The sequence below is a fragment of the Bufo gargarizans genome, chromosome 1 (assembly GCF_014858855.1).
Source record: "Bufo gargarizans isolate SCDJY-AF-19 chromosome 1, ASM1485885v1, whole genome shotgun sequence".
NCBI lineage: Eukaryota > Metazoa > Chordata > Amphibia > Anura > Bufonidae > Bufo > Bufo gargarizans.
The window spans coordinates 403,039,606-403,065,473 of record NC_058080.1 but is presented as its reverse complement, the minus strand read 5'-3'; the positions used below and the strand labels follow the sequence as shown (position 1 = coordinate 403,065,473).

The 25,868-nt window shown below is 46.5% G+C and overlaps 1 protein-coding gene across 2 annotated transcripts in view; it reads right to left on the bottom strand.

Moving 5' to 3' along the window:
- Positions 1-4,956, bottom strand: part of CORO2A (coronin 2A) — a 192,696-nt gene extending 187,740 nt beyond the window's left edge. For both annotated transcript variants that reach the window (XM_044271266.1, XM_044271271.1), the window contains exon 1: positions 4,662-4,956. In XM_044271266.1, coding sequence (XP_044127201.1) covers positions 4,662-4,838 — 177 coding nt within the window. In that variant the 5' untranslated portion in view covers positions 4,839-4,956. The remainder of the gene's footprint in view (positions 1-4,661) is intronic.
- Positions 4,957-25,868: the final 20,912 nt, after the last annotated feature.

Genomic DNA, 25,868 nt, shown 5'->3' with positions numbered 1-25,868 from the left:
AAAACGCTAGTGTGAAAGTACCCTAACCTACACTATATACAGTACTTGCAGCCATGACTTAGTTATGCTTTCTCTTGTCTACTTTCAACTAAGTAGAAAGTCATACACCTAAATGTCTATCAAAGACTAATTAGGACAATACTAGCAATAAAGCCCATTGTGGGGGTAAAAAAAAAATAGAACGGGCTCTAGAAAAGTCTATCCCCTAGCATGCCACCACTCTGTTCACTGGGTATGCCACCACCCTGCCCCCTTGTATGCCCATTGTGCATAAACACAATTGGCTCTTAAAAATGCTTGTTGGTCATTTCTTTCATCTATATACATAAAAGTTTGTTCTTCATAGGCTCCTATGTGCCTTCATGGATCTCAACGAAACATGGTACATATACTCTTCAAGATCCAATTAAATACTGAAGGGTTGTCAAGTTCTGGAAGACTCTAATAAGGTAATTAGGGATGAGCGAATTTCATATTTTGAAATTCGTTTTTGGCTCGGGTTGTGGTATAATGTGAATTGCATTATGGATTCCGTTACCACGGACCATAACGTAATTCCATGATGGAATGCATAACGGAATGCCTTTAGAGGCATTGTCATAATAGAAGTCTATGGGCTGCAAAACTGATCCGCAAAATGAGGAACGCACATTTCCGGTGTCCATGTTTTGCGGAAAAACACATACAGACGTGTGAATGGACCCTTAGACCTCTCTGTGTAGGCTTCACTCCTGGTTTTGGCTCCCACTCACTGGCTGAAATGACTGATCAAACACTGACCAAACACTCATTGTGTGAAGTTATCGGTGCAGTTCATGTATCAATAAAGGTTCTTCTCCAGAAGGTTGTCCTTGTTACCTACAGCAACCCGAGTTCAGCTTTCACTTTCTAAACGTCAGTGGAATAATACATGGAAGCATGACATATCCAGTGACTGTACGCCGGACAGCTGCACAGCTCCGGGGGTTTGCTTAGTAATGGATGTGAACGTGGTGATAATGTATAATCCAGAATGAAAGTGTAATAATCACGCTGCGGGTAAGTGACTACCCACAGTTCTGTGACACAAATGGACATGAAACTACACAAGGGATTCATACAAGTGCAGTTAAGGACGTTAGGCAAGTTGTAAATGAACACTAGAAAGCAGGCACATGGCATCAAAACAAGGGGTGTGTGTAGAGGGCTTTATATGACATGTCCACTGCAGGGTAATCAGAAATCTACACAACCCAATCACGCCAGCGCACTTAGGCCTCTTTCACACAAATGTGACGGATTAGCTTCGGATGCATTCACTGAAACTGCACCATTTCGCAAGCAAGTTCAATCAGCTTTGTCTGCATTAGCGTGAAGTGGTTCAGTTTTTCCCACGCGGGTGCAATCTGTTGTGTTGCGTTTTTCACGCACGTAAAAAAAATAAAATGAAAGTTTACAAACAACGTCTCCTAGCAACCATCAGTGAAAAAAGGCATCTCACCCCATTCGCTTCTATGGGGCCAGGGCTGCGTAAAACGCAGGATATAGAACATGCTGGATTTTTCACGCAACGCAGAACTGATGTGTTGTGCACAGACCCATTGAAATGAATGGGTCAGGATTCAGTGTGGGTGCAGTCCGTTTAATTCACACACCTGCATGGAAAACTTGCTCGTGTAAAAGGGGTGTTATACAAGGGAGGCACACAAAAAAAGCACCCTACCTCCAGCTATAGTATGACAAAATGAACGAGCAAGTGGATTGTTTTTGTTATTTTAATTATCCACAAGTCACAAAAGATGCTGAACGTGGTTCCCGTTCACGTCCATGCATCTTTGGGCAGGTCGGATGTTGTTGGCCGATACCGCAGATAGTGTTTGTGATGCTTTCCTTGTGTTCATCCAGGGGATGTGGATTGTTAGCGGACACTTTGGGGAACGTGATGGCCATTACCCCTTGCTCGCAGTTCATGAACCCGTGCCAGTTCAATAAGGTGTGGCATGATTCCCATCTTGTTGGAAAAAGCAGGACATTTTTTCTCCTGCAGCATCAGTGTCAGCCAACATCATCCCTCGTGGCCAAAGATGCATAGATGTGAACGGGGTAACACTTTCAGCATTTTTTGTGACTTGTGGGTAATTAAAAAAAAAAATAATAATAATAATAATTTGAATCCATCTTGTCATACTATTGCTGGATGTGGGATACAGAGTCGTACAGGTTGGCCCATAAAAAAGTAAGTTCAGGGGGTTGTCCACGTGATTGTGGGATGCATCTAGCGATGTTACAGCAGGAGGAGAGGGGAGGCGTCACAGAAGATTATGAGGAGGCGCTGAGGTCGGGAAAGGCGGCGCTGGGCACGAACGGCGGCGGGTTCGGCCGGCAGCTTGGATCCATTTACCTCCCCTTGGGCACCTTATTTAGTAATAACAGGTTAGTAATAGCTGTTTTTTAGCTAAATAAACCTACAGATTACATTTATAAGACCACATTAGGAATCGTGAAGGCACCCTGAACATAAGCATATTTTTATCTTAAAGGGGTGCAACCTGGTGACAGAATCCCTTTAAGGTTCAAGACGGTTTATTTATAGAGGCAGGAAGACAAGAAGTCTCTTAAAGAAACAGCGCCCACACAGATCCCTCAAGACAACGCCACATTTTACTTTATGGAGAAGAGCACGTTACTGATTGCAGTTCGGCGTGCCTTGATGCTATTGCGGTAAGACCAATTTTTGGTGCAATTTACCACAAACTCTTTGCCACGTTTTGCTTAGATCTTCCTCATTACTGATAAGCAGGACCCGCTTTTTCATTAAACCATTAAGTTTTTTGTTTTTTTAGGAGCCTTCACACGCTGCAGATTCGGATGCAGAATTTTCCGCAACTGAAAATCCGTTCCATTCACCTGAATGGGTCTTGCAGAAATCCATGTGTTCTCCGCCGCATTGAAATGAATGGAACAGATTTTCAATGGATTCTGTCACCAGATTTAACCCTATTAAGCTCGCTGACATTAGCGATGTGCTAATATCAGCTAAACCTAACTAGCCTATTCCTACTTTTATCTATGCCCCCGTTACGCCAGAAATCTAACTTTTATAATATGCTAATTAGCCTCCAGGAGCAGGGAGGGGCGTTGTTCCTGCTCGTAGGGAGAACGGAGCCTCTAGGAGCAGGAACAACAACCCCCCCCCCCCCCCCCCTGCTCCTAGGGGCGGACTGGGAACTTAAAGTGGCCCTGTTAAAAATACTAAAAGTGACCCCATTTTGTAGTTGGGTCCAAACTGATGGAAGGCAGGGTCAGCAATACCATATTGTGGCACATTATACCACCTCAACAGAGCCAAACACCACAGTCCATCACAAAATACATCCCCAGAAACTTCCACTGGCTGGCTGTAAGGAGGGCCCAGGAGCCCCCCTGGGCATTGGCCCACCAGGAAATCTCCCTATAAGGTCTACGGCCAATCCGCCCCTGGTCATGTGCATGAATCCTTATGCCCGATTCATACCAGGTTTTTTGTCAGTAGAATATGGTGTGGATGCCATGTCAGAAACCCGCCGGCAGCGGTGCTGAACCTGCCTCCCACTGTTTTTGACGTAGATTCCATGTTAAAAATCCAAAAACGCTTGCAGATTGTCCCCATACATGTCAATGGGGATTCTGCATGTTAATTTAAACATCACCTTTTCTTTTCTTTTTTTTCTGGGGTCTTCAAAACCAACCAGCAGAAAAAGGAAATGTCCTATCCATGCTTGCAGCATCCAGAATTCCCACTGAAAATCCTCACCAAAAATCGCACCAAATATCGTGTTATAAACCGCATCATGATTCCGCTTCAGACAGTTTTGGGGGGTTTTTTCAGCCCAGAAAATCCTCTGTGTGCACATTCGGCAGATGCACTGGGCGATACACCTGGCACATACACCGCAGGGGTCCACAGACCTGATGGAAGCCAAAAGCGTGCTCCCTAGATACTCACCGAGCAGACGCACAACACTTTACTGTACAGTTGGCCACCACAAAATAAGTGGTGCCCTTTGTTAATTGTACCTGCGTGTCAAATTTGCGCCATAAGTTTTGCCACACATAAATGGGCGCATGTACGTAGCAGGTCAGGCCTAGTCCCTAATAAGAAAACAAGGAACATTTGCAAAGCATGCCCTGTCACAATAAAAAAAATAAAAAACACAATGGCGATGGACGACGTCTCTGACAAGCTAGCATTTTAGTCAGACGCGTACATAGGGGTATACGGCGCACGCTACCCTGACACCAGACTTTGTGTATAAAATGGAGTTCTGACAAAAAGGTGAAACCGTTTCCCATAGCAATTACTCTTCGAAAAAGGAGTCGTAATCGCTGGGAGCAGCGGCGCGGCTTTGTGTGCACTAGTTATACATGAAGGAAGGTGCAAAAGGTAAGTATGGTGCAGGTGAGAAGGTCTGGACCCCAGTGAGGAGCAGCAGAAGAGTGCTGAGGTAAAGGCCACTATGTGAGGCACCAGCACTGTATGAAGTGGCTACAAGCTCCTGTCAGCAGCAGACATGTGACGACACCCTGCCTCACAGGACCACCAGCACACATATGGCAGATGACAGAGGTCTCTACCAGCCATGCCTCCAGAGCAGCGCGCCCTGCCAGCACTCCTTCCACAGAGGTGACGCAGCCTGGCTTACCTTTGCAACAGTCATGCAGATTTCCTCAGGTGTGGTCCCTGGTCTGGAGCCCGCTGCGGTGGTGAGCAGGGAGAGCCGAGCCCAGCCCTCTATCCCAATGCACACACTGTGGACTACTGCTCCCGTCCTCCTGCCGTGTAGTATCCCCTTCCAGATCCTGCAGGAGCCTTCATTCATAAATCATGACAAGTGCTATATTGAATCCTCCTTCCTTGTGGACGAGGCGGGAGGATGTGGCTGCTGATGGTTGCAGGGCAGCAAGTGGATGGAAAGCACAGGGCTGCAGGATCCCTTCCTTTGTGTGTATGCGGTAATAGGAGCCTCCCTGGGGCCAGCAAATTCATATTTATTAGGAGGGTGTGGCCAGTGTGCATCTAGACAACAGGTTGCCCGGCGTGGAGCCTCTGCACTGCCCTGTTGTTTGCTGGGAGATTTCTACCTCTGTTTCTGAGGTGTTTCTTTCTAATAAGGCCTGGACTGGTAGAATGTAATACTATCAATGGTCTGTGCACCCTGTAATCATTGTATTACAGTGCATGTGCCCCATAGGGAAGGTGAGAGCCCCTCAGGGGCTTCCTGACACTAGGATCTGCCTAGGGTGGCTCCTGGCTTCACCCCAGGCCACCCTAACCGGCCACGCCCCCATTGCAGACTGGAGAAGAACCAGGGGTGTACTGGAGCCAGCCAGTCCCCCCTTCACAGTAGTTATTAACCCCTTTCATTCCCCACTTCACAGTCCCCCACAGGTGCACTAACCCTGCTCCACCTATGCAGTTCTTACCATGTCGGTGCAGGGCAGGCTATGTCCAGCAATCAAAGATCCTGGCGCCTGGCAGAGAGAAAGCGGCGATGCGAGGCAGCCGATGATGGGGTGAGTGGCACAGTTAGAGCTGGGCAGTGGCAGAGAAGTGCTGTCATTGTCACTGGCAGCAGTCCACAGCTGCACTCCCGTGATAGTACCGTCCCATCGCAATTCGCACTCCTCTGGTACCTGCTAGTTCCCGCCTGGCTCTAGCACAAACCAGAATTAATTGTCCGATGCAGCGTGACGTCACGTAAGCGCACAGCTAGTCACAGTGTGATACAAACATGGCCCTGTCTCCTTAAAGTGACCATGCCCGAGCGCCGTGGTCCCCTCATAAAAAGGAGGAATTCTGGCTGTCCATCTTGGCCTTGCGCCGGACGGAGGACCAGGAGTCTAAAAACCGGATGTCTGGCCACCCTAGATCTGCCCCCTACTTTATGAATTTATTTTACTATACTTTATTATACTACCTGTGTCTGCATTTTACTCCTGGCTTGCTGATAACGTAGCATGAGCAACTTCCTCACAATCACCCTCTTGCGGATAGTCAAGACCACCCATGCTCGCCATACAACTCCCCAACCACTCAGTAGTTATGCCCCTTTAGTGTCCCCACACAGAAGAATGCTCCTTTAGTGCCCCCACACAATAGAATGTCCCCTCAGTGCCCCCAGAAAGTTATGACCCCTTAGTTCCTCCACACAGTAGTTATGTCCCCTTAGTGCCCACAGACTGTAATTTTACCCTTTTTGTGCATCCACATAGTACTTATCCCCCTTAGTAGCCCCCCACAGTAGCTATGCCCTTTTAGTGCCTCTGCACATTAGAATGTCTCCATAGTGCCCCCCGAAAGTTATGTCTCCTTAGTGCCCCCACACAGTAGTTATGCCCACTTAGTGCCACTTTACAGTAGTTTAGCCCCCTTAGAGCCCACAGACTGTAATTTTGCCCCTTTAGTGCCTCCACACAGTACTTATCCCCCTTAATGCCCATGCACAGTATTTAAACCCTTTAGGGCTCTTGCACAGTAGAATTCCCATATAGTGCCCACCCACTAGTTATGTCTCTTTAGTGCCCTTACACAGTACTTATGCCACCTTAGTGCCCCCCCACAGTAGAATCTCCCTTTAGTTTCTCCACAAAGTTATGCCCCCTTAGTGCCCTCCCACAGTAGTTATGACCCCTTAGTGCACCTTCACGTAGCACGATGATACTCGGGCTGTCTGCTCTTCCACTTAGCCCAGTAGGTGTGATGATGTCACTGCATCGCACCTGCTGGGGTGAGCACAGGCAGGGGAATGAGGCCCAGGCCATAGTGGGTGACAGACATCCATTACAACCCAGGCCCCCCTGCCGCTGCTAGCCCTAGTAACAGCGGTCAGATTTATTTTCAGTCCCCCTAGGGGACTTTAACATGCATTCATCTGGTCAGTGATTTACCATTGCAGTCTATGGGAGAATCACTACTCTACTATCTACATTCCTCAGGCATGGCTTTATGGGAACGTTGTTATAGCAGGCCTTGGTGCCTTCAGGAGACCCTAGGCTGCCATAGAAACCAAACGGCTCACGTGATCTAGTTTTGCGGGAGCCATTCAGTCAACAGGAGTACAGTGCTACCAGTAACTACCCGTTTCAGATGTCATGGTCACAATTGACTGTCTCTAGTGACATCAAGTTCCGTCATGGATTCTGTCTTTTGACTGGAATAATAACTGCAGGCAACATTATTTTTCAAATCAAATTTAAGTTTACTACTGGGTCACTTAATCACACTGTAGTAATAAAAATAAACCTTTCGGCAGGGTGGAAACTATGTAACACATGCCATGCCACAAATTAGTACCTTACATAGCACATCTACAGCCTCCAGAATTTTTCACAATACCATTTTAATGGTGCTGTGAGTTTGGGTCAGTATACCCCCAATAAGGCCACAATATTCAGCTAGAATATTTGTGTAAAAATGCGCCTGGCCTTTGGTTCATTTCACCTGAATGCATTCGGCTTCGTTAACACACAAATTTGTTCTAGAATTATTTTTTCCTATCGCCCATGACAGCACCACCGGGGAGAAGAGGATCCACCCCCCAGAGACAGGAAACCTACAGAATAAAAGTGGGCGGACATTCTCCTCCCCTTCAGTGTGGTTTCCTGTCTCTGATGGGAAGCCTTCAGCGTCAATGTGCATGGATCCTTCCCTCTGATGGCTCTCACCACTAACCTGCGAGTCCCTGGTAAGTTGGCGGCATCCGGTTGGTGCGCTAAGGGCAGGCAGAGGCAAAGCTGAGCTCCGGAAGTGGCGGTCAGTGTGCGGGAGTGCTGGAGACGGGGCATCGTGGTTTACGCTGGAAGAAGAACGCCGGCCACCAGGGGGAGGAAGAGGAGCCGTGAAGCGCTCCTAAAGTCACATGACCGACTTCAGTGCGCCAGCTGTAATGTCATCTTCAGGCACCCTATGAGTAGAGCGGGAGGTTCATCAGCTGGCGTCTTTCCTTCTGACCTGAGCTGATCATCCACCCTGCAGGTATGGAGGACGACAAGCTTTCCGAGGAGCCCACTGTTATTCCTGCTCCAGTTAGGCCCAAGAAAGTAATGTAAAAAAAGAAGAATAAGGAATGTGCCTTATACAGAGTGGGGTTATCTTCTGATTGGTAAGATGGACATCTGACATAGCTGTTGGTTGTAGCTTAGACGGTGCGTCATTTTATTTCTCTACATTTCTGCAACTTTATGTAATTCATGTTTCTCAGGGATAAGAAGATGTGCCAGCCCTGTATAGATAGGACGGTGGCTGAGGAGTCTCCCTCTTTTTACAAGTGCCTACAAACGTTAGTACGCTCAGAAGTTGACGCATCCCAGGCTGCCCAAAAACAGCAAAAGCCTAAGCGTAGAGAGTACTCCAGAGAACCCCCTTCATCAGATGAGGGAGAGGCCCCTTCGGTGTTTGGGCCCTCTGATGTTTCATTGCAGACCTCTTCTGGGGAAGAAGAAATAGGGGGGAGACCCTGTTTCCTGGTAGAAGACACTGAAAAGCTCCTTAAAGCCATCCGCTCGACTATGGGCATAGAGGAAACTCGGGAACCCCGCTCAATTCAGGATATTATGTTTGGGGGTTGGAGTCCAGACAACATGGTACCTTTCCAGTACATAAAAATGTGTCAGCTTTAATAAAAGGAGAGTGGAAGAAACCCAATAAGAGGGTATTTATTTCTAAGAATCTTAAACGTAAATATCCTTTTAAAGAGGAAGATTCTGCCTCTTGGGATAAGGCACCTAGAATCGATGTGGCTATATCCAAGGTCTCTAGGAAGACGGCCCTACCATTCGAGGACACAGGAATATTGAAGGACCCCCTGGATGAAAAGGTGGATGCCTTTCTTAAGGGTGCTTGGGAGGCATCAACCTCCTCCTTTAGGCCCAGCATAGCCTCCACTTGCACGGCCCAGTCTCTTATTGTATGGTTAAGCAAGCTAGAGTCCCAGTTAAAAAATAGGTGCCCCCAAGAAGATATCTTGGCCTCCCTCCCTACGATCAGGACGGCAGCTGACTTTCTGGCAGATGCCTCGGCTGACTCTGTCAGGTTGGCAGCCAGATCGGCAGCTTTATTTAACCACCCCAGGTCCGCCGTACGCAGGATTGCGTCCTGGCGGCGGCCCTGTTATTCCGAGTTGACGCGCCGGCGCGTCCTCTCGCGAGAGGCGAGATTTCCTGTGAACGCGCGCACACAGGCGCACGCGTTCACAGGATCGGAAGGTAAGCGAGTGGATCTACAGCCTGCCAGCGGCGATCGTTTGCTGGCAGGCTGTAGATGCGATTTTTTTTAAAAAATTTTTAACCCCTAACAGGTATATTAGACGCTGTTTTGATAACAGTGTCTAATATACCTGCTACCTGGTCCTCTGGTGGTCCCTTTTGCTTGGATCGACCACCAGAGGACACAGGCAGCTCTGTAATAAGTAGCACCAAGCACCACACTACACTACACCCCCCCCCCCCTGGTCACTTATTAACCCCTGATCACCCCATATAGACTCCCTGATCACCCCCCTGTCATTGATCACCCCCCTGTAAGGCTCCATTCAGACGTCCGTATGTGTTTTACGGATCCACGCATTCATGGATCGGATCCGCAAAACACATACGGACGTCTGAATGGAGCCTTACAGGGGGGTGATCAATGACAGGGGGGTGATCACCCCATATACACTCCCTGATCATCCCCTGTCATGGATCACCCCCCTGTCATTGATCACCCCCCTGTAAGGCTCCATTCAGATGTCCGTATGTGTTTTACGGATCCACGCATCCATGGATCGGATCCGCTAAACACATACCGACGTCTGAATGGAGCCTTACAGGGGGGTGATCAGGGAGTCTATATGGGATGATCACCCCCCTGTAAGGCTCCATTCAGACGTCCGTATGTGTTTTACGGATCCACGCATCCATGGATCGGATCCGCAAAACACATACGGACATCTGAATGGAGCCTTACAGGGGAGTGATCACCCCATATACACTCCCTGATCACCCCCTGTCATTGATCACCCCCCTGTAAGGCTCCATTCAGACGTCCGTATGTGTTTTACGGATCCACGCATCCATGGATCGGATCCGCAAAACACATACGGACGTCTGAATGAAGCCTTACAGGGGGGTGATCACCCCATATACAGTACACTCCCTGATCACCCCCCTGTAAGGCTCCATTCAGAGGTCCGTATGTGTTTTGCGGATCCGATCCATGGATCCGCAAAACACATACGGACGTCTGAATGAAGCCTTACAGGGGGGTGATCAATGACATGGGGTGATCATGGAGTCTATTTGGGGTGATCACGTCCGTATGTGTTTTGCGGATCTGTGGATCCGCAAAACACGGACACAGCGGATCCGCAAAACACATACGGACTTCTGAATGGAGCCTTACAGGGTGGTGATCAATGACAGGGTGCTGATCAATGACAGGGTGGTGATCACCCCCCTGTAAGGCTCCATTCAGACATTTTTTTTGCATAAGTTAGCGGAAATTGATTTTTTATTTTTTTTCTTACAAAGTCTCATATTCCACTAACTTGTGTCAAAAAATAAAATCTCACATGGACGCACCATACCCCTCACGGAATCCAAATGCGTAACATTTTTTAGACGTTTATATTCCAGACTTCTTCTCTCTATTTTTAGAAAATAGTCTAATAATCTTTGGGGCAGCCCAGAGATCGAAAAAAAACTCACTAAAGGGGAGGAGAATGTCCGCCCATTTTTATTCTGCAGGTTTCCTGTCTCTGAGAGGCGGATCCTCCTCTCTCCGGTGGTGCTGTCATGGGCTCTGTAAAATTACCGGTAGGTAATACCATTTTTTTTTACTTCATAAAAACAGCTTATGGTTTTATCCATACTGCATGCATTTTTATGGGTTTTTTTGGGTGGTGTTTTTGTGTTAACACATTTAAATTGCATATATTTTCTCCCTGCACAAACAAAAACCTGCCATTGCTTCAAAATGGTGTATTTAAAATAAAAAAAATCCAACAAATAGAAAAAATTGCCAGAAGCAAAAAAAGATAAACTGCATGCGTGTCCTGCATTTCATTGGGAAATCACTAAGGCTACTTTCACACTGGCGTTTTGGCTTTCCGTTTGTGAGATCCGTTCGGGGCTCTCACAAGCGGTCCAAAACGGATCAGTTTTGCCCCAATGCATTCTGAAGGAAAAGGATCCGCTCAGAATACATCAGTTTGCCTCCGTTCAGTCTCCATTGCTTGCAGCATTTTGCTATCTGCTTGATAACACTGAGCCAAATGGAAACCTGGGTAAAACTGTGTTCGGTTAGGCTACTTTCACACTTGCATTTGGTGCAGAGCCATCATGGACGGATCCGTTCAGATAATACAACCGTCTGCATCTGTTCAGAACTGATCCATTTGTATTATCTTTAACATAGCCAAGATGGATCCGTCTTGAACTCCATTGAAAGTCAATGGAGGACGGATCCGTTTTCTATTGTGCCAGATTGTGTCAGTCAAAATGGATCCGTCCCCATTGACTTACATTGTGTGTCAGGACGGATCCGTTTTCACTGACACAATCTGGCACAATAGAAAACGCATCCGTCCTCCATTTACTTTAAATGGAGTTCAAGACGGATCCGTCTTGGCAATGTTACAGATAATACAACCGGATCTGTTCTGAACAGATGCAAAGGGTTGTATTATCTGAACGGATCAGTCCGTGACGGATCCGCACCAAACGCAAGTGTGAAAGTAGCCTAACCGAACACTGACTGTGTGAATTACACACAATTTTGCACCAGGTTTCCATAACAACCCACCCATTTTTCTCCACTGTTATATGGCCAATGTGAATGTTACTGTTATGTTGCCACTCTGGCTGTCACTGTTATGGAGTACTGTGGATTTCACTGTTATGAAGTACTGTGGATGTCACTGTTATGGGGCCACTGTGGCTGTCGCTGTCATGGAGTACTGTGGATGTCACTGTTATGGAGTACTGTGGATGTCACTGTTATGGGGCCACTGTGGATGTCACTGTCATGGAGTACTGTGGATGTCGCTGTCATGGAGTACTGTGGATGTCGCTGTCATGGAGTACTGTGGATGTCGCTGTCATGGAGTACTGTGGATGTCGCTGTCATGGAGTACTGTGGATGTCGCTGTCATGGAGTACTGTGGATGTCGCTGTCATGGAGTACTGTGGATGTCGCTGTCATGGAGTACTGTGGATGTCGCTGTCATGGAGTACTGTGGATGTCGCTGTCATGGAGTACTGTGGATGTCGCTGTCATGGAGTACTGTGGATGTCGCTGTCATGGAGTACTGTGGATGTCGCTGTCATGGAGTACTGTGGATGTCGCTGTCATGGAGTACTGTGGATGTCGCTGTCATGGAGTACTGTGGATGTCGCTGTCATGGAGTACTGTGGATGTCGCTGTCATGGAGTACTGTGGATGTCGCTGTCATGGAGTACTGTGGATGTCGCTGTCATGGAGTACTGTGGATGTCGCTGTCATGGAGTACTGTGGATGTCGCTGTCATGGAGTACTGTGGATGTCGCTGTCATGGAGTACTGTGGATGTCGCTGTCATGGAGTACTGTGGATGTCGCTGTCATGGAGTACTGTGGATGTCACTGTTATGGATTTCTGTGGATGTCACTGTTATGGATTTCTGTGGATGTCACTGTTATGGAGTACTGTGGATGTCACTGTTATGGAGTACTGTGGATGTCACTGTTATGGAGTACTGTGGATGTCACTGTTATGGGGCCACTGTGGATGTCGCTGTCATGGAGTACTGTGGATGTCGCTGTTATGGAGTACTGTGGATGTCGCTGTCATGGAGTACTGTGGATGTCGCTGTCATGGGGCCACTGTGAATGTCACTGTTATGGGGCCACTGTGGATGTCACTGTTATGGGGCCACCGTGGATGTCACTGTTATGGGGCCACCGTGGATGTCACTGTTATGGGGCCACCGTGGATGTCACTGTTATGGGGCCACTGTGGATGTCACTGTTATGGGGCCACTGTGGATGTCACTGTTATGGGGCCACTGTGGATGTCACTGTTATGGGGCCACTGTGGATGTCACTGTTATGGGGCCACTGTGGATGTCACTGTTATGGGGCCACCGTGGATGTCACTGTTAGAGCTTGTTCACACGAATGTATGGGTTCCGTTGTCGTATTGCAGATCTGCTATAAACGGACACCGTTCCATGTGTATTCCGCATTTGCGCACTTGAATGAGGATAGGTCATCAATAAATATAACTTGGACAACCCCTTTAAAGAGCTGCGGACATGCACAGCTAGATCGCCGCTAGCATGTCCGCAATATACCTGTCCTATAGGGCTGTGTGCTTTTTTTTTTCTTTAAAAAAGGATTTTAGAGATATGTAAATTTGTCTTGTAAGGTGACCAAGGGGGCTGTACGAACCTTCCTGGTGCCCAGCCACGCCCGCCTGTGAAGGAGCCCAGCACCGCCTATGTCCTCCAAATCTCCTCCTTTCGTTACCGTTAGATAGCCGTAATCTCGCGATGCGCAGTGCCGGTATAGTGTTCCTTCCCTGTGCTGGCATCAGCCTCAGGGAAGGAACTGCGCATGCGTGAGCTCATGCATCGCGAGATTACGGCAATCTAACTGTGACGAAAGGAGGAGATTCGGAGGACATAGGCGGTGCTGGGCTCATTCACAGGCGGGCGTGGCTGGGCACCAGGAAGGTTCGTACAGCCCCTTGGTCACCTTATAAGACTAATTTACATATCTCTAAAATCCTTTTTTAAAGAAAATAAAAGCACACAGCCCTATAGGACCAGTATATTGCGGACATGCTAGCGGCAATCTAGCTGTGGGTGTCCGTATCTCTATAGCCTAAAACTTGGTGACAGAATCCCTTTAACCCCTTCCCGACCTCCAACGTTATAGCTTAGAGGAAGTCAGGTCTTTAAAGATGGCGTCCGCTCACAAGTGCAGCGTGTCTGCTGTTTCATAGAGCAGACACCCTAATGGCTGCGATCGGCAGTAATGCATTCAACCCCTCAGATGCCGTGGTCAAATCCCAGAAATGATGCACTTCCAGGACTAGAACAGCTCCCCCTCGTGGCAATTGGGGGAGCCGTTCATTGCCTGTGAAAATATAAAAATGTAAAAATATAAAAACTAAACTCACTCCCCTTTCCCCAGAATAAAAATAAACACTGAAAAAAAAGTAGTACCGTGGGAATCGCTGCATGTGGAAATACCTGTGTTATTAAAATATCAAAATATTTCTCACAAACTGTGAACAGCGTAACGAAAAAAAAAATCAAAATGGCTGATTTGCCATTTTTTGGTCACTTCACCTACCATAAAATTGAATAAAAAGTGACAAAATTGTATAAATATAAATGTTCTTGTAACAGGGAGCCGGCGGTGCGCTCCCTCCTTGCAGCACCGCCGGCGTCCCGCTGATAGGGAGGGAGGAGGAGCCGGCGTCCTCATCTCCCTGGTAACAAGGGGGTGGGGAGGACCCGGCGGCGCACGCTTCCTCAGCGAGGCTGGCGTCCTCCATCCCCTAGGCAACAAGCAGGGGCAGGGACGAGCGCTGACGGATATGAGTTTTGGCTGGGGCCGATGCAGGGTCACATGACGCTGGCCACGTCACGTGACCATTCAGTCTGACCTATTTAACAGGCAACTTGCTGGCCACAAGTTGCCTGTGATTGGTCTTACTACTCACTAGCGTTTTCCTGCATGTGTGATTTTGTGAACTCAACCTCGGCTTGTATTTGACTCCTGATCCTGTTTAATCCCTTTGTACTGACGTGACCTCCTGGCTCCTGACCTCAACTTGTATTTGACCTCGATCTTGTGTAATCCTTTTGTATTGACGTGATCTCCCAGCTCCTGACCTCAATTTGTATTTGACGTTGATCCTGTGTTATTTCTTTGTACTGACGTGACCTCCTTTCATTTGACCTCAGCTTCCATTGTGTTCTGATTTTGCTTACGGTTTGTTATTTGCTTGTTTGGTTTCTACCCAGCCTGGTAGCTTACCTTTCTGTCTTAGTCTATTGTTTTCTTCCACCGTGTTCCCTACCTGTAGGCCCCTGCACGTAGGATGCCAGGGACTGCCATCCAGTTGTGCACCGTCGGTTAGGACGGACTGTGCAAGTAGGTAAGGATAGTGGTGTGGGTGGAGCTCAGGGCTACACTTACAGTCAGGTCCATAAATATTGGGACATCAACACAATCCTAACAGTTTTGGCTCTATACACCACCACAATGGATTTGAAATGAAACAAACAAGATGTGATTTAACTGCAGATTGTCAGCTTTAATTTGAGGGTATTTACATCCAAATCAGGTGAACGGTGTAGGAATTACAACAGTTTGCATATGTGCCTCCCACTTGTTAAGGAACCAAAAGTAATGGGACAGAATAATAATCATAAATCAAACTTTCACTTTTTAATACTTGGTTGCAAATCCTTTGCAGTCAATTACAGCCTGAAGTCTGGAACGCATAGACATCACCAGACACTGGGTTTCATCCCTGGTGATGCTCTACCAGGCCTCTACTGCAACTGTCTTCAGTTCCTGCTTGTTCTTGGGGCATTTTCCCTTCAGTTTTGTCTTCAGCAAGTGAAATGCACGCTCAATCGGATTCAGGTCAGGTGATTGACTTGGCCCTTGCATAACATTCCACTTTATTCCCTTAAAGGGAATCTGTCACCTATTTTGACCATATAAAACCGTTAACATAGCAATGTGCAATAAAGTACCTTCATTCCTGCATGGGTCCACTTTCTTTTATTCAACTTTTCATTCAGATGAAAAAGCATTTTTCTGATATGCAAATGAAGTCTCAAGGTGCCCAGTGGGGCGTTATTACTCTGCTCTAGTGCCCAGTAACGCCCCCCCTGCAGTGCCCAGCCCGCCTTTCTTCCAAGCCCAGCACGCCTCCTAAGAAATAAATGTACTCCCACATACTTGCCGAACGGCGCCGCCCCCTCTACTACGTCATTTAATTTATTCACTGCACCGTCTATGCTTCCTCCTCTCTTGGCCTCCGAAATCCCGCGCAGGCGCAGTATCGCTGAGTGCCTGCGCCTGTACGATACTCCTGCTCCAGAGGGCAACAGCGCTCTGATTACGTCACTGGGCTCGGCGCATGCCCAGTGACACTATTGAGGCTGTGGCCCTCTGGAGCAGGAGTATCGTACAGGCACTCAGCAATATTGCGCCTGCGCGGGATTTCAGAGGCCAAGAGAGGAGGAAGCATAGACGGTGCAGTGAATAAATTAAATGATGTAGTGGAGGGGGCGGCACCGTAGGCCAAGAGGAGGAAGCAAGGACGGTGCAGTGAATAAATTAAATGACGTAGTGGAGGGGGCGGCGCCGTTCGGCAAGTATGTGGGAGTACATTTATTTCTTAGGAGGCGTGCTGGGCTTGGAAGAAAGGCGGGCTGGGCACTGCAGGGGGGCGTTACTGGGCACTAGAGCAGAGTAATAACGCCCCTCTGGGCACCTTGAGACTTCATTTGCATATCAGAAAAATCGCTTTTTAATCTGAATGAAAAGTTGAAAAAAAGAAAGCGGACCCATGCAGGAATGAAGGTACTTTATTGCACATTGCTATGTTAACGGTTTTATATGGTCAAAATAGGTGACAGATTCCCTTTAAAAAACTCTTTGGTTGCTTTTGCAGTATGCTTTGGGTCATTGTCCATCTGCACTGTGAAGCGCCGTCCAATGAGTTCTGAAGCATTTGGCTGAATATGAGCAGATAATATTGCCCGAAACACTTCAGAATTCATCCTGCTGCTTTTGTCAGCAGTCACATCATCAATAAATACAAGAGAACCAGTTCCATTGGCAACCATAAATGCCCACGTCATGACACTTCCACCACCATGCTTCACTGATGAGGTGGTATGCTTAGGATCATGAGCAGTTCCTTTCCTTCTCCATACTCTTCTCTTCCCATCACTTTGGTACAAGTTGATCTTGGTCTCATCTGTCCATAGGATGTTGTTCCAGAACTGTGAAGGCTTTTTTAGATGTTGTTTGGCAAACTCTAATCTGGCCTTCCTGTTTTTGAGGCTCACCAATGGTTTACATCTTGTGATGAACCCTCTGTATTATGTACTATGGTGAAGTCTTCTCTTGATTGTTGAATTTGACACACATGCACCTACCTCCTGGAGAGTGTTCTTGACTTGGCCAACTGTTGTGAAGGGTGTTTTCTTCACCAGGGAAAGAATTCTTCGGTAATCCACCACATTTGTTTTGCGTGGTCTTCTGGGTCTTTTGGTGTTGCTGAGCTCACCGGTGCGTTCCTTTTTTTAAGAATGTTCCAAACTGTTGTTTTGGCCACGTCTAATGTTTTTGCTATCTCTCTGATGGGTTTGTTTTTTCAGCCTAATGATGGCTTGCTTCACTGATAGTGACAGCTCTTTGGATCTCATCTTGAGAGTTGACAGCAACAGATTCCAAATGCAAATAGCACACTTGAAATTAACTCTGGACCTTTTATCTGCTCATTGTAATTGGGATAATGAGGGAATAACACACACCTGGCCATGGAACAGCTGAGACGCCAATTGTCCCATTACTTTTGGTCCCTTAACAAGTGGGAGGCACATATGCAAACTGTTGTACACCTGTAGGATGTCCAGACATGACACCGTTCACCTGATTTGGATGTAAATACTCTCACATTAAAGCTGACAGTCTGCAGGTAAAGCACATCTTGTTCGTTTCATTTCAAATCCATTGTGGTGTATAGAGCCAAAAATGTTGCAATTGTGTCGATGTCCCAATATTTATAGACCTGACTGTATATCTACTGTTTCTGACACTTCTGAAAAAATTAGCCCTCACGCAGACAACTTTAAAAAACGCTATGGGGTTCAAAATATAACCAAGAAAAGAAAAAAAATTATGTTTTCCAAGAGTCTTCTTATTTTAAAGCGGTTTTTCAAGATTTTTTTATTCATGGTCTATCCTCAGAATAGGTCATCAATATCAGATCGGCGGGACCACAAGCCGTGCGAGCGCAGTCTTTCCTTCATTGTTTACTTGCTTGCCATCCACATTGCAGGGGTGAGCAGGTGTAATTACAAGCCGTCCCTTTCACTTCTATGGGACGGCTCCTTCTGTCCTTTTCTAGTGTATGGGACGGCTTCTTGTAATTACACCGCTGCAATGAGCAGGTGTAATTAGGATAGGTCATCAATAAAAATATCTCGAAAAAAACCCCATTTAAGTATTGAAACACAAATAGAACTATATAAATGTGGTATCGCCATAATTCTACTGACCTGGAAAATGAAGGTCATTGGTCAGTTTAACCGCATACAGAATTCAGCCCATTTGGAAAAAATAAAAAATTCAGCTCCCCATTATTTTAAATAGTAAAAAAAAAATGTAATGAATGAAATGTAAAAAAAATAATAATGGCTCTGGGAAGGCAGGAAGTGAAACCAAAATGTAAAAACAGAAAGTTGCCAGGGGTAGAAGGACTTTAAGTGTTGGCATGTAGTTGTTGGTGGTGGGACATGCATTCCCTCCCCACTCCAGTACAACACTTTCCCATAGCCCATGGATGTCAAATACGTGGCCCTCCAGCTGTTACAAAGCTACCCCCAGCATGCCCTGATAGCTGTAGGATGTCCAGACATGACAGTTGTAACAGCTGAAGGGCCACAAGTTTGACGTTCCTGTCCTAGCCTGAGGCAAACCCAGGTGTAGCTGCTGGGCTCAGTACTCTAGGGTTAAATACAAGACTGAAATGCTCATTCAAGGTCTGAGCCTGGAAGCTGGTTGACCTGGTGTCACCACCAGGCATCTGAGAAGCTCTGACAGATGCCTTTCAGAACCTCCTCCTTGAGCTTCCTTTGTTTTGCTTTCAGTTCCTCATCTCGTTAGCCTCTGTCAGCTGTCATGTAGTTGTACTGATTGCATCCCTTTAAATTCCTCCCCATAGTGCATCAGTTTGCGGTTTATATTACTTCCTGGAGTGTGTGTGCATGCTGATCCTACTTCCCAGTCTTCTAAAAGATAAGTGTTGTGCATTCATTTGTGTTTTTCTGTTTGCTGGATCCCAGGTGACCTTGACTCCCTCCGTATCTAGTGTAGGGAGCCGGTGGTCGCGTCCCCTCACTATTATAGGGTGTTCAGGTGTTATACAGTCGAGGTACGAGGATATGCGATCATCTACCATTGGGATTTTCGCATAGGCTGAGCAGTCAGGGAGAGTGCCAGGTCTGATGCAAGGAGGGCACACACCGCATACCTAATAGAAGTAAGCATGGTGTGTCTTTCAGCTGCTATTTTCAAAAAATGCAGTTTGGTCAGGATTAATGGTGTCCTCAATGCTGAGAAATACATGCAGATACCTATCCATACAACCAATGTCATTAAAGGTAGTCTGTCACCTCCATATGGCCATATACAGTGCTTACATGGCTCTGTAGCACACCTATACAGGATTGTAACGGTACCTTTGTTCTTTTCTTTAGACTTGCACCAGCAGGAAAACCGAAGTTTAATTCATATGCAAATGCGCACTCGCAAGTGCCCAGGGTGGCGTTCAGTGTGTAGTTGCCCAGGCTGCTCTGCCTTCTTTTCACTTTACTCCTCCCCAGCCTCTTCCTTTGCTCGCCCTCCAAGTCTCTTGCCTCAACGATAGGTCCGGACTTGGAGGGCAGGCAAAGGCAGAGACTGGGGAGGAGTAAAGTGAAAAGAAGGCAGAGCAGCCTGGGCACCTACACACTGAACGCCGCCCCTGGGCACTTGCGGGTGCTCATTTGCATATGAATTAAACTTCGGTTTTCCTGCTGGTGCAAGTCTAAAGAAAAGAACAAAGGTACCGTTACAATCCTGTATAGGTGTGCTACAGGACAATGTAAGCACTGTATATGGCCATATGGAGGTGACAGACTCCCTTTAAGAACTATCTTCAGTGTTAAGAACAAGAAGTCCTGGAAGTGATGATATGGCCCCCACAGAGCCCTCATCTCAACATTAATTCTGTCTAAGATTACATGAGACAGAAGGATTTGAGAAAGCTAGATCTTAGTTCTCCAGGACGTTTGGAACAACCTCCCTACGTTTGCCCAGTATATATATATATATTTTTGTTGCATTTTACCATTGTAAAAGCTATACTATCCTGCACAAGCTGAAAAGGCCCTGAGACAGCACAGTAGACAAGCAGTTGTAGAAGCCCACAAGCAACTAAAGCCGCACAGGTGAAACAGAGAGTAATTGAGCACCTCAACCAGTTATCTGCTGTGGATGATACTGACCACTTTCTGCAGAGTCTTGCCACTCAGCTGGGTAGAGTGCCTGAGGATCAAAATCATCTACAGGGTGCATTTTTTACATTTTATTGGCTGCATATGAGCCTCCAAGTGATTCTGTGCTTTTGGAGCACTGGTGACTATATGGCCATATTGGTGCACCTCCTCTACCACAAGCCCCACTTGTGCAGCCACCTCCACCTTAGTGCCCATACCTATGCCCTAAAGGCCACGACTATTCCGAGACTATGCACTCCCAGGATCTTCGGTATGGTCCACAAACATACTGGCAGACAGAATATTAGGCTAATTTCACATTTCTCAACCTCCATCTGGTACACTGTGAACACAACCTACTGACACTACAGGTGACACATCTTCAGAAGATGTCTTTAATATTATTTTAATCAATACACTATGTTTGTTTGGTCCGGATTTATGGACAATTTATTTTATTTTTTTGCATGTGAGTTGAAAGAAATTGCACAATACAGAGGTTTAATATCTTTAAACCTCTGTATCATTTTATTTATACATACTTTGAGGAAGTATTTTTTACTACAGTGTTGTGTACAGGTAGACATTTCATGGGTAATTGATGTGTTTGTGTTTTTTTACTCATAAACTACTCAGATACAGTGGCTACAAACCATCTTCTACAGTATGCCCGATCCCTTGTAGTTGAGGCTTTATATACAAGTTCTGGAGGTAAAGAAACAAAAGCAAATCGACATAAACTCCTGCCTACACTGTTCTTGGCATACAAGTAGTCTTAATACTTTCTGTCACTGATATTGCATTCTAAACTCTACTTGATGTATGCTTTTCTGTAGTATACCATCCTCCCTCTGGAACATGCCAGGTGATAGTGTTTCTCTGCACTTAGTCCGTGGAGCCCTTGAGAAAGGAGGAATTCCAAAATTGCCTGGGTCATGCTGAATCTGATGTGGCTTTTATTGTTTTCATGCCTGAAATGCCCACGGTGGGCTTTTTATGTGAGTAGAATAACCCACATTTTAACCACTTTTAATCAAAGGTATTGCTCAAAGTTTTCTGTGTTTATCCTCATGCAGTGTCAGCACAGAGGGAATCTGTATTTGGCATCTGGTTAAACACTGGGAGTATAGCTTGGTGCGCAGTGAAACACAACCAACATGTTCCAGAGGGAGGGTGGTATACTACGTAAAAGCATACACCAGCTCTGAAACTTGTTTTTCATTTTTTTGCTTGCATTTTTTACAGCATTCTTCAAATTAACCCCTAGTGTCCCAGCGCCATACATGTATGGCGGAAGGAGGAGTTTTAAAAATGGAGCCCAGTCACAAGCACAGCAGGAGCCATAGCCACCAGGTCTCTGCTGTTTCAATCAGCAGTGGCCTGCGGCTAATGTCTGCCGACTGGTGATAACGCAGATCTAAACTACTACATCTAAATGCAGAAAAACCATAAGTGCATACTTCCGGGTCAGGAACGGCTCCCGCATGCGGTGATCAGGGGAGCCGTTCCTTCGCTCTGAACGTCGTGTCTCTCTGAAGATCAGATTATGGAGCTTTGATCGTATATTCTAGCCTCTTGCGGGGGGGGGGGGGGGGGGGTTGCGGAGGTTGCTAAAGTTTAAAAAATATGTAAAAATTAAAATCAACCCCCTTTCCTCAAAATAAAAATAAACAATAAAAAAACATAAAGATCATGCGCATCCCTGCATTCCAAAATGTCTGAACTATTAAAATATAACAATATTTGTCCCTGACAACAAATGGCATAACAGAAAAAAATTTAAAATGTCCAATTAGCCATTTTTTCAAAGTTTAATTATTAGGTAAAATGTATATAGTGGTTAACTATTGGCTCCATGTGGCCCCTTTATGTAATTGTCATACAAAAGGGGCATTAAGTCTCATGTTCTAAAAAAATCTGCAAAATGCAGAGAGAGGAGGAGTTGGATGTTCCTGATGACATATCATCAGTATTATTAGACGATGTGGACAAGTAGGAAAAGAAGATGGCAGAAGAAGGGTTCTTCTGCATGTAGGGCAGGAGAGCATTTGGGGTTGGAGAAGTGCGTTTGTAGCTAGGGGGTGGGGTGGGGTGCAAGCCACAACGGCAATAATTTGCATATTGTGTAATGCACCTAACCAGCCAAACAGGGCCGGTTCTAGGTGAAATGGGGCCCTGGGGCGAAAAACAATAAGGCCCCCCCCCCCATGACACTTGATGACTTTTACAGAAGAAACTGTATATTGTGGGGCACAGTGTATGCTATATGTGTATAACATAAACATATGTCACATGAAAACTTTGTTACTTGACTTGACCCTTGGGGATCTCGGACGCCACTTCAACACTTTGGCCGGGGGCTCGGTGGAGCTGATGTTGTGTTTTATCCTAATGAGAAAGATTTCATAATAAGGATTTGGAGAAGGGGCAGATGGAGAGCAGAGCAGGGAGAGGCTGGTGCTGCTACTAGGGGTCATACCATAGGGAGTAATGAAGCCCACCATAATGCCCCCCCCCCCTCCCCAGTAGAAATAATTCTCCTTATATTGCAAAAAATCCCCCTTGTAATGTCCCCAGTTGAGCTAATGTTCCAAATAGTGCCCCTATAATGTGCCAGTATAAAATACCCCTATATAGTGCCCCCAGTAAATGTGCCAGTAAAAAGTGTCCCCAATAATGTGCCAGTAATAAGTGCCCCCATAGATGTCCCCCAATAATGTTTCCCCCGCCCCACCATCATGTGCCAGTAGCCAGAGGCTCCCCCATCATGTGCCAGTAGCCAGAGGCTACTGGCACATGATGGGGGAGCCTCTGGCTACTGGCACATGATGGGGGAGCCTCTGGCTACTGGCACATGATGGTGGGGGGGAAACAGAGGCTCCCCCATCATGTGCCAGTAGCCAGAGGCTCCCCCATCATGTGCCAGTAGCCAGAGCCCCCCCATCATGTGCCAGTAGCCAGAGCCCCCCCCCCCCATCATGTGCCAGTAGCCGCCAGTATTTTACACATATATATATATATAAATAAAAAAAAACACTTATACTTACATCCATCACACAGCGATGTGATGCAGACCTCTTCCGGCCTATGTCCCGCGCTGTACAGCTCAGGTGGCCTGCACCAGCCTCTGATAGCCTGCCGGAAGGGGGAGGGACACACCTCTCCCTCCCCTGCCCCACAACACAGCTCTCTGTATCGCTGTCCTGAGGACGGCGATACAGATGACTATGGAGATGAGCGCCTCCACAATGGAAGCGCTCATCTCCCTGTGTGACTGTCCTGCCGCCGCTGCCCCACTTGCCGCCACAAATATATAGTTAGTTGTGGGCCGGCGGGGGCCCCTAAGGACTTGGGGGCCCGGGGGCAATTGCCCCCCTTGCCTATATGGAAGCGCTGGCCCTGCAGGCCAGTTCTGTCTGTGACTGTTGTGAACCCACTACCTCTCCTGACAAATAATATTCATATGGTCCACTAAGCCAAACAAAATCCAAAATCCATAATTAATTTCAGTAGTAAAAAACATATTAACTAAACTCAATCAATTTTATTCAGTAGTATAGTAACCAAAAAATATATGTGGAATGTAAAAAACAGAAATGGCAAGTTGTTACCGAGATGGAAAAATGTATGCTTACATGTTGCCAAAAGGTGGACAAGGTTCTATGGCCTGATAAGACAAACTGAACTTGCTCTGCATACAGTAAATCATAGATGGCTGCTGCTGTCTGCTGCTGGCCCTAGAAAGCTACATAAAAAATTAATGTCCAGCAAAACTACCACTACTTGCATCACAGCTACACAAAAGGGCTTCAAAACAATGGTAAAGGGGTTTTCTGCTTTGAATGATACCTAATTGTTAAAGGAGTTGTCTCACCTCCTAAAGCTACTTTCACACTGGCGTTTTGGCTTTCCGTTTGTGAGATCCATTCAGGGCTCTCATAAGCGGTCCAAAACGGATCAGTTTTGTCCTAATGCATTATGAATGGAAAATGATCCGCTCAGAATGCATCAGTTTGCCTCCGTTCCGTCTCCAGTCCGCTCTAGAGGCAGACACCAAAATGCTGCCTGCAACGTTTTGCTGTCTGCCTGACGAAACTGAGCCAAGCGGATCCGTCCTGGCAGACAATGTAAGTCAATGGGGATGGATCCGTTTTCTCTCACACAATCTGGCACAATTGAAAACGGATCCGTCTCCCATTGACTTTCAATGGAGTTCATGACGGATCCGTCTTGGCTATGTTAAAGATAATACAAACGGATCAGTTCATGACGGATGCATGTGGTTGCATTATTGTAACTGATCCGTTTTTGCAGATCCATGAAGGATCCGCCCAAAACACAAGTGTGAAAGTAGCCTTATTTCAGCCCTCAGTGCACGGCTCCTGGGGCACTTCCTGAGCTGTAGTGGGGGCCGTACCTCTGCTGTGACTGATGGTGCAGGCATGAGGCGCTGGGATAGTATAATCCTGCCCCTTCACTACACGTGCACGCTTGTGAGGCTGCTACACTACAGTATATGAAACACTAGCAGTCTCAGCGGAGCAGACCCTGTACAAATTGTGGCAACCTATGGTAAGTGGTTACCGCGATTTGTATCTTACAGGAGAGAATGACAGTGAGGTGGGCGGGAATGGGAGCTGCTGCGCATGCGTACGGCCCCGTGCGCGCTCACTCCATCTTTTCCCGGCCACCAGAAAGGCTGGCTTTTTTTCTAGCTGTGCGCAATCGGGGCCACCGCTGCTGCACTGCAGCAGTGGCCATAAACCCTAGAGATGAGCAGTCTATAAAGAGGACGAAGAAGAAAGATAGTGGGGACCAGAGCCAGTACTGCTAATTCATCTACACTAGTAAGTTACTTATATCAATGTCATGCACATAATAAATATATAAATAGCCCAAGACACTTTCTGCTGCCCTCACGTTGGCCAGTACTGCTCATGTGAACAGTACTGGCCAATCCAAGAGCAGCACTTCACAACCAGAAAGACTCTTGGGCTACAAAATGAACATTGTGCATCAGATAGTCTGAGAATCAGTGCCGCCATCTTGGATGACAAAAGAGGAGCCCAAGGATTAGTGGATCTGCAACTAAAAAGATGAAAAGGAGGTTACCAGGTAAGTGTTCTGTTAATACCCCAGGTAATGTGATTTCTTTTTCTTGAACCAGAGGGCCACTTTAAGCAATAAACAGTGCCCATTCAACTCAGTGGGTTGTGTAATGAAAGATAGGTACTCTAGAGTGAGAGATACTTTTCGTAGCAATTTTCGTACACAAGTCCAGAATCTAAGCCCCAGTCTAACCCAGAATATGTATATTTTCACTTATTATCTTCATAACTTTGTCATAGCTTGAAAGGATTTGCAAAAAGGGTGATTATTTACATTATTCAAATATGCAAAGCTGCAAGAGAACTAACCACACAGACTAAAGCTGCAAAAGGTAACATTAGAAAATATAGTTGTTCTTTAAAAAGCATAATTAAAAAATCCATTGTGATTCCATATTAAAGATTAAAAAGTCTTAACAGGGATGGAAATATTTACTGCTCAAAGCATATACCTTGTATTAGGGTGAAGAAGAGAATTATGAGGCACG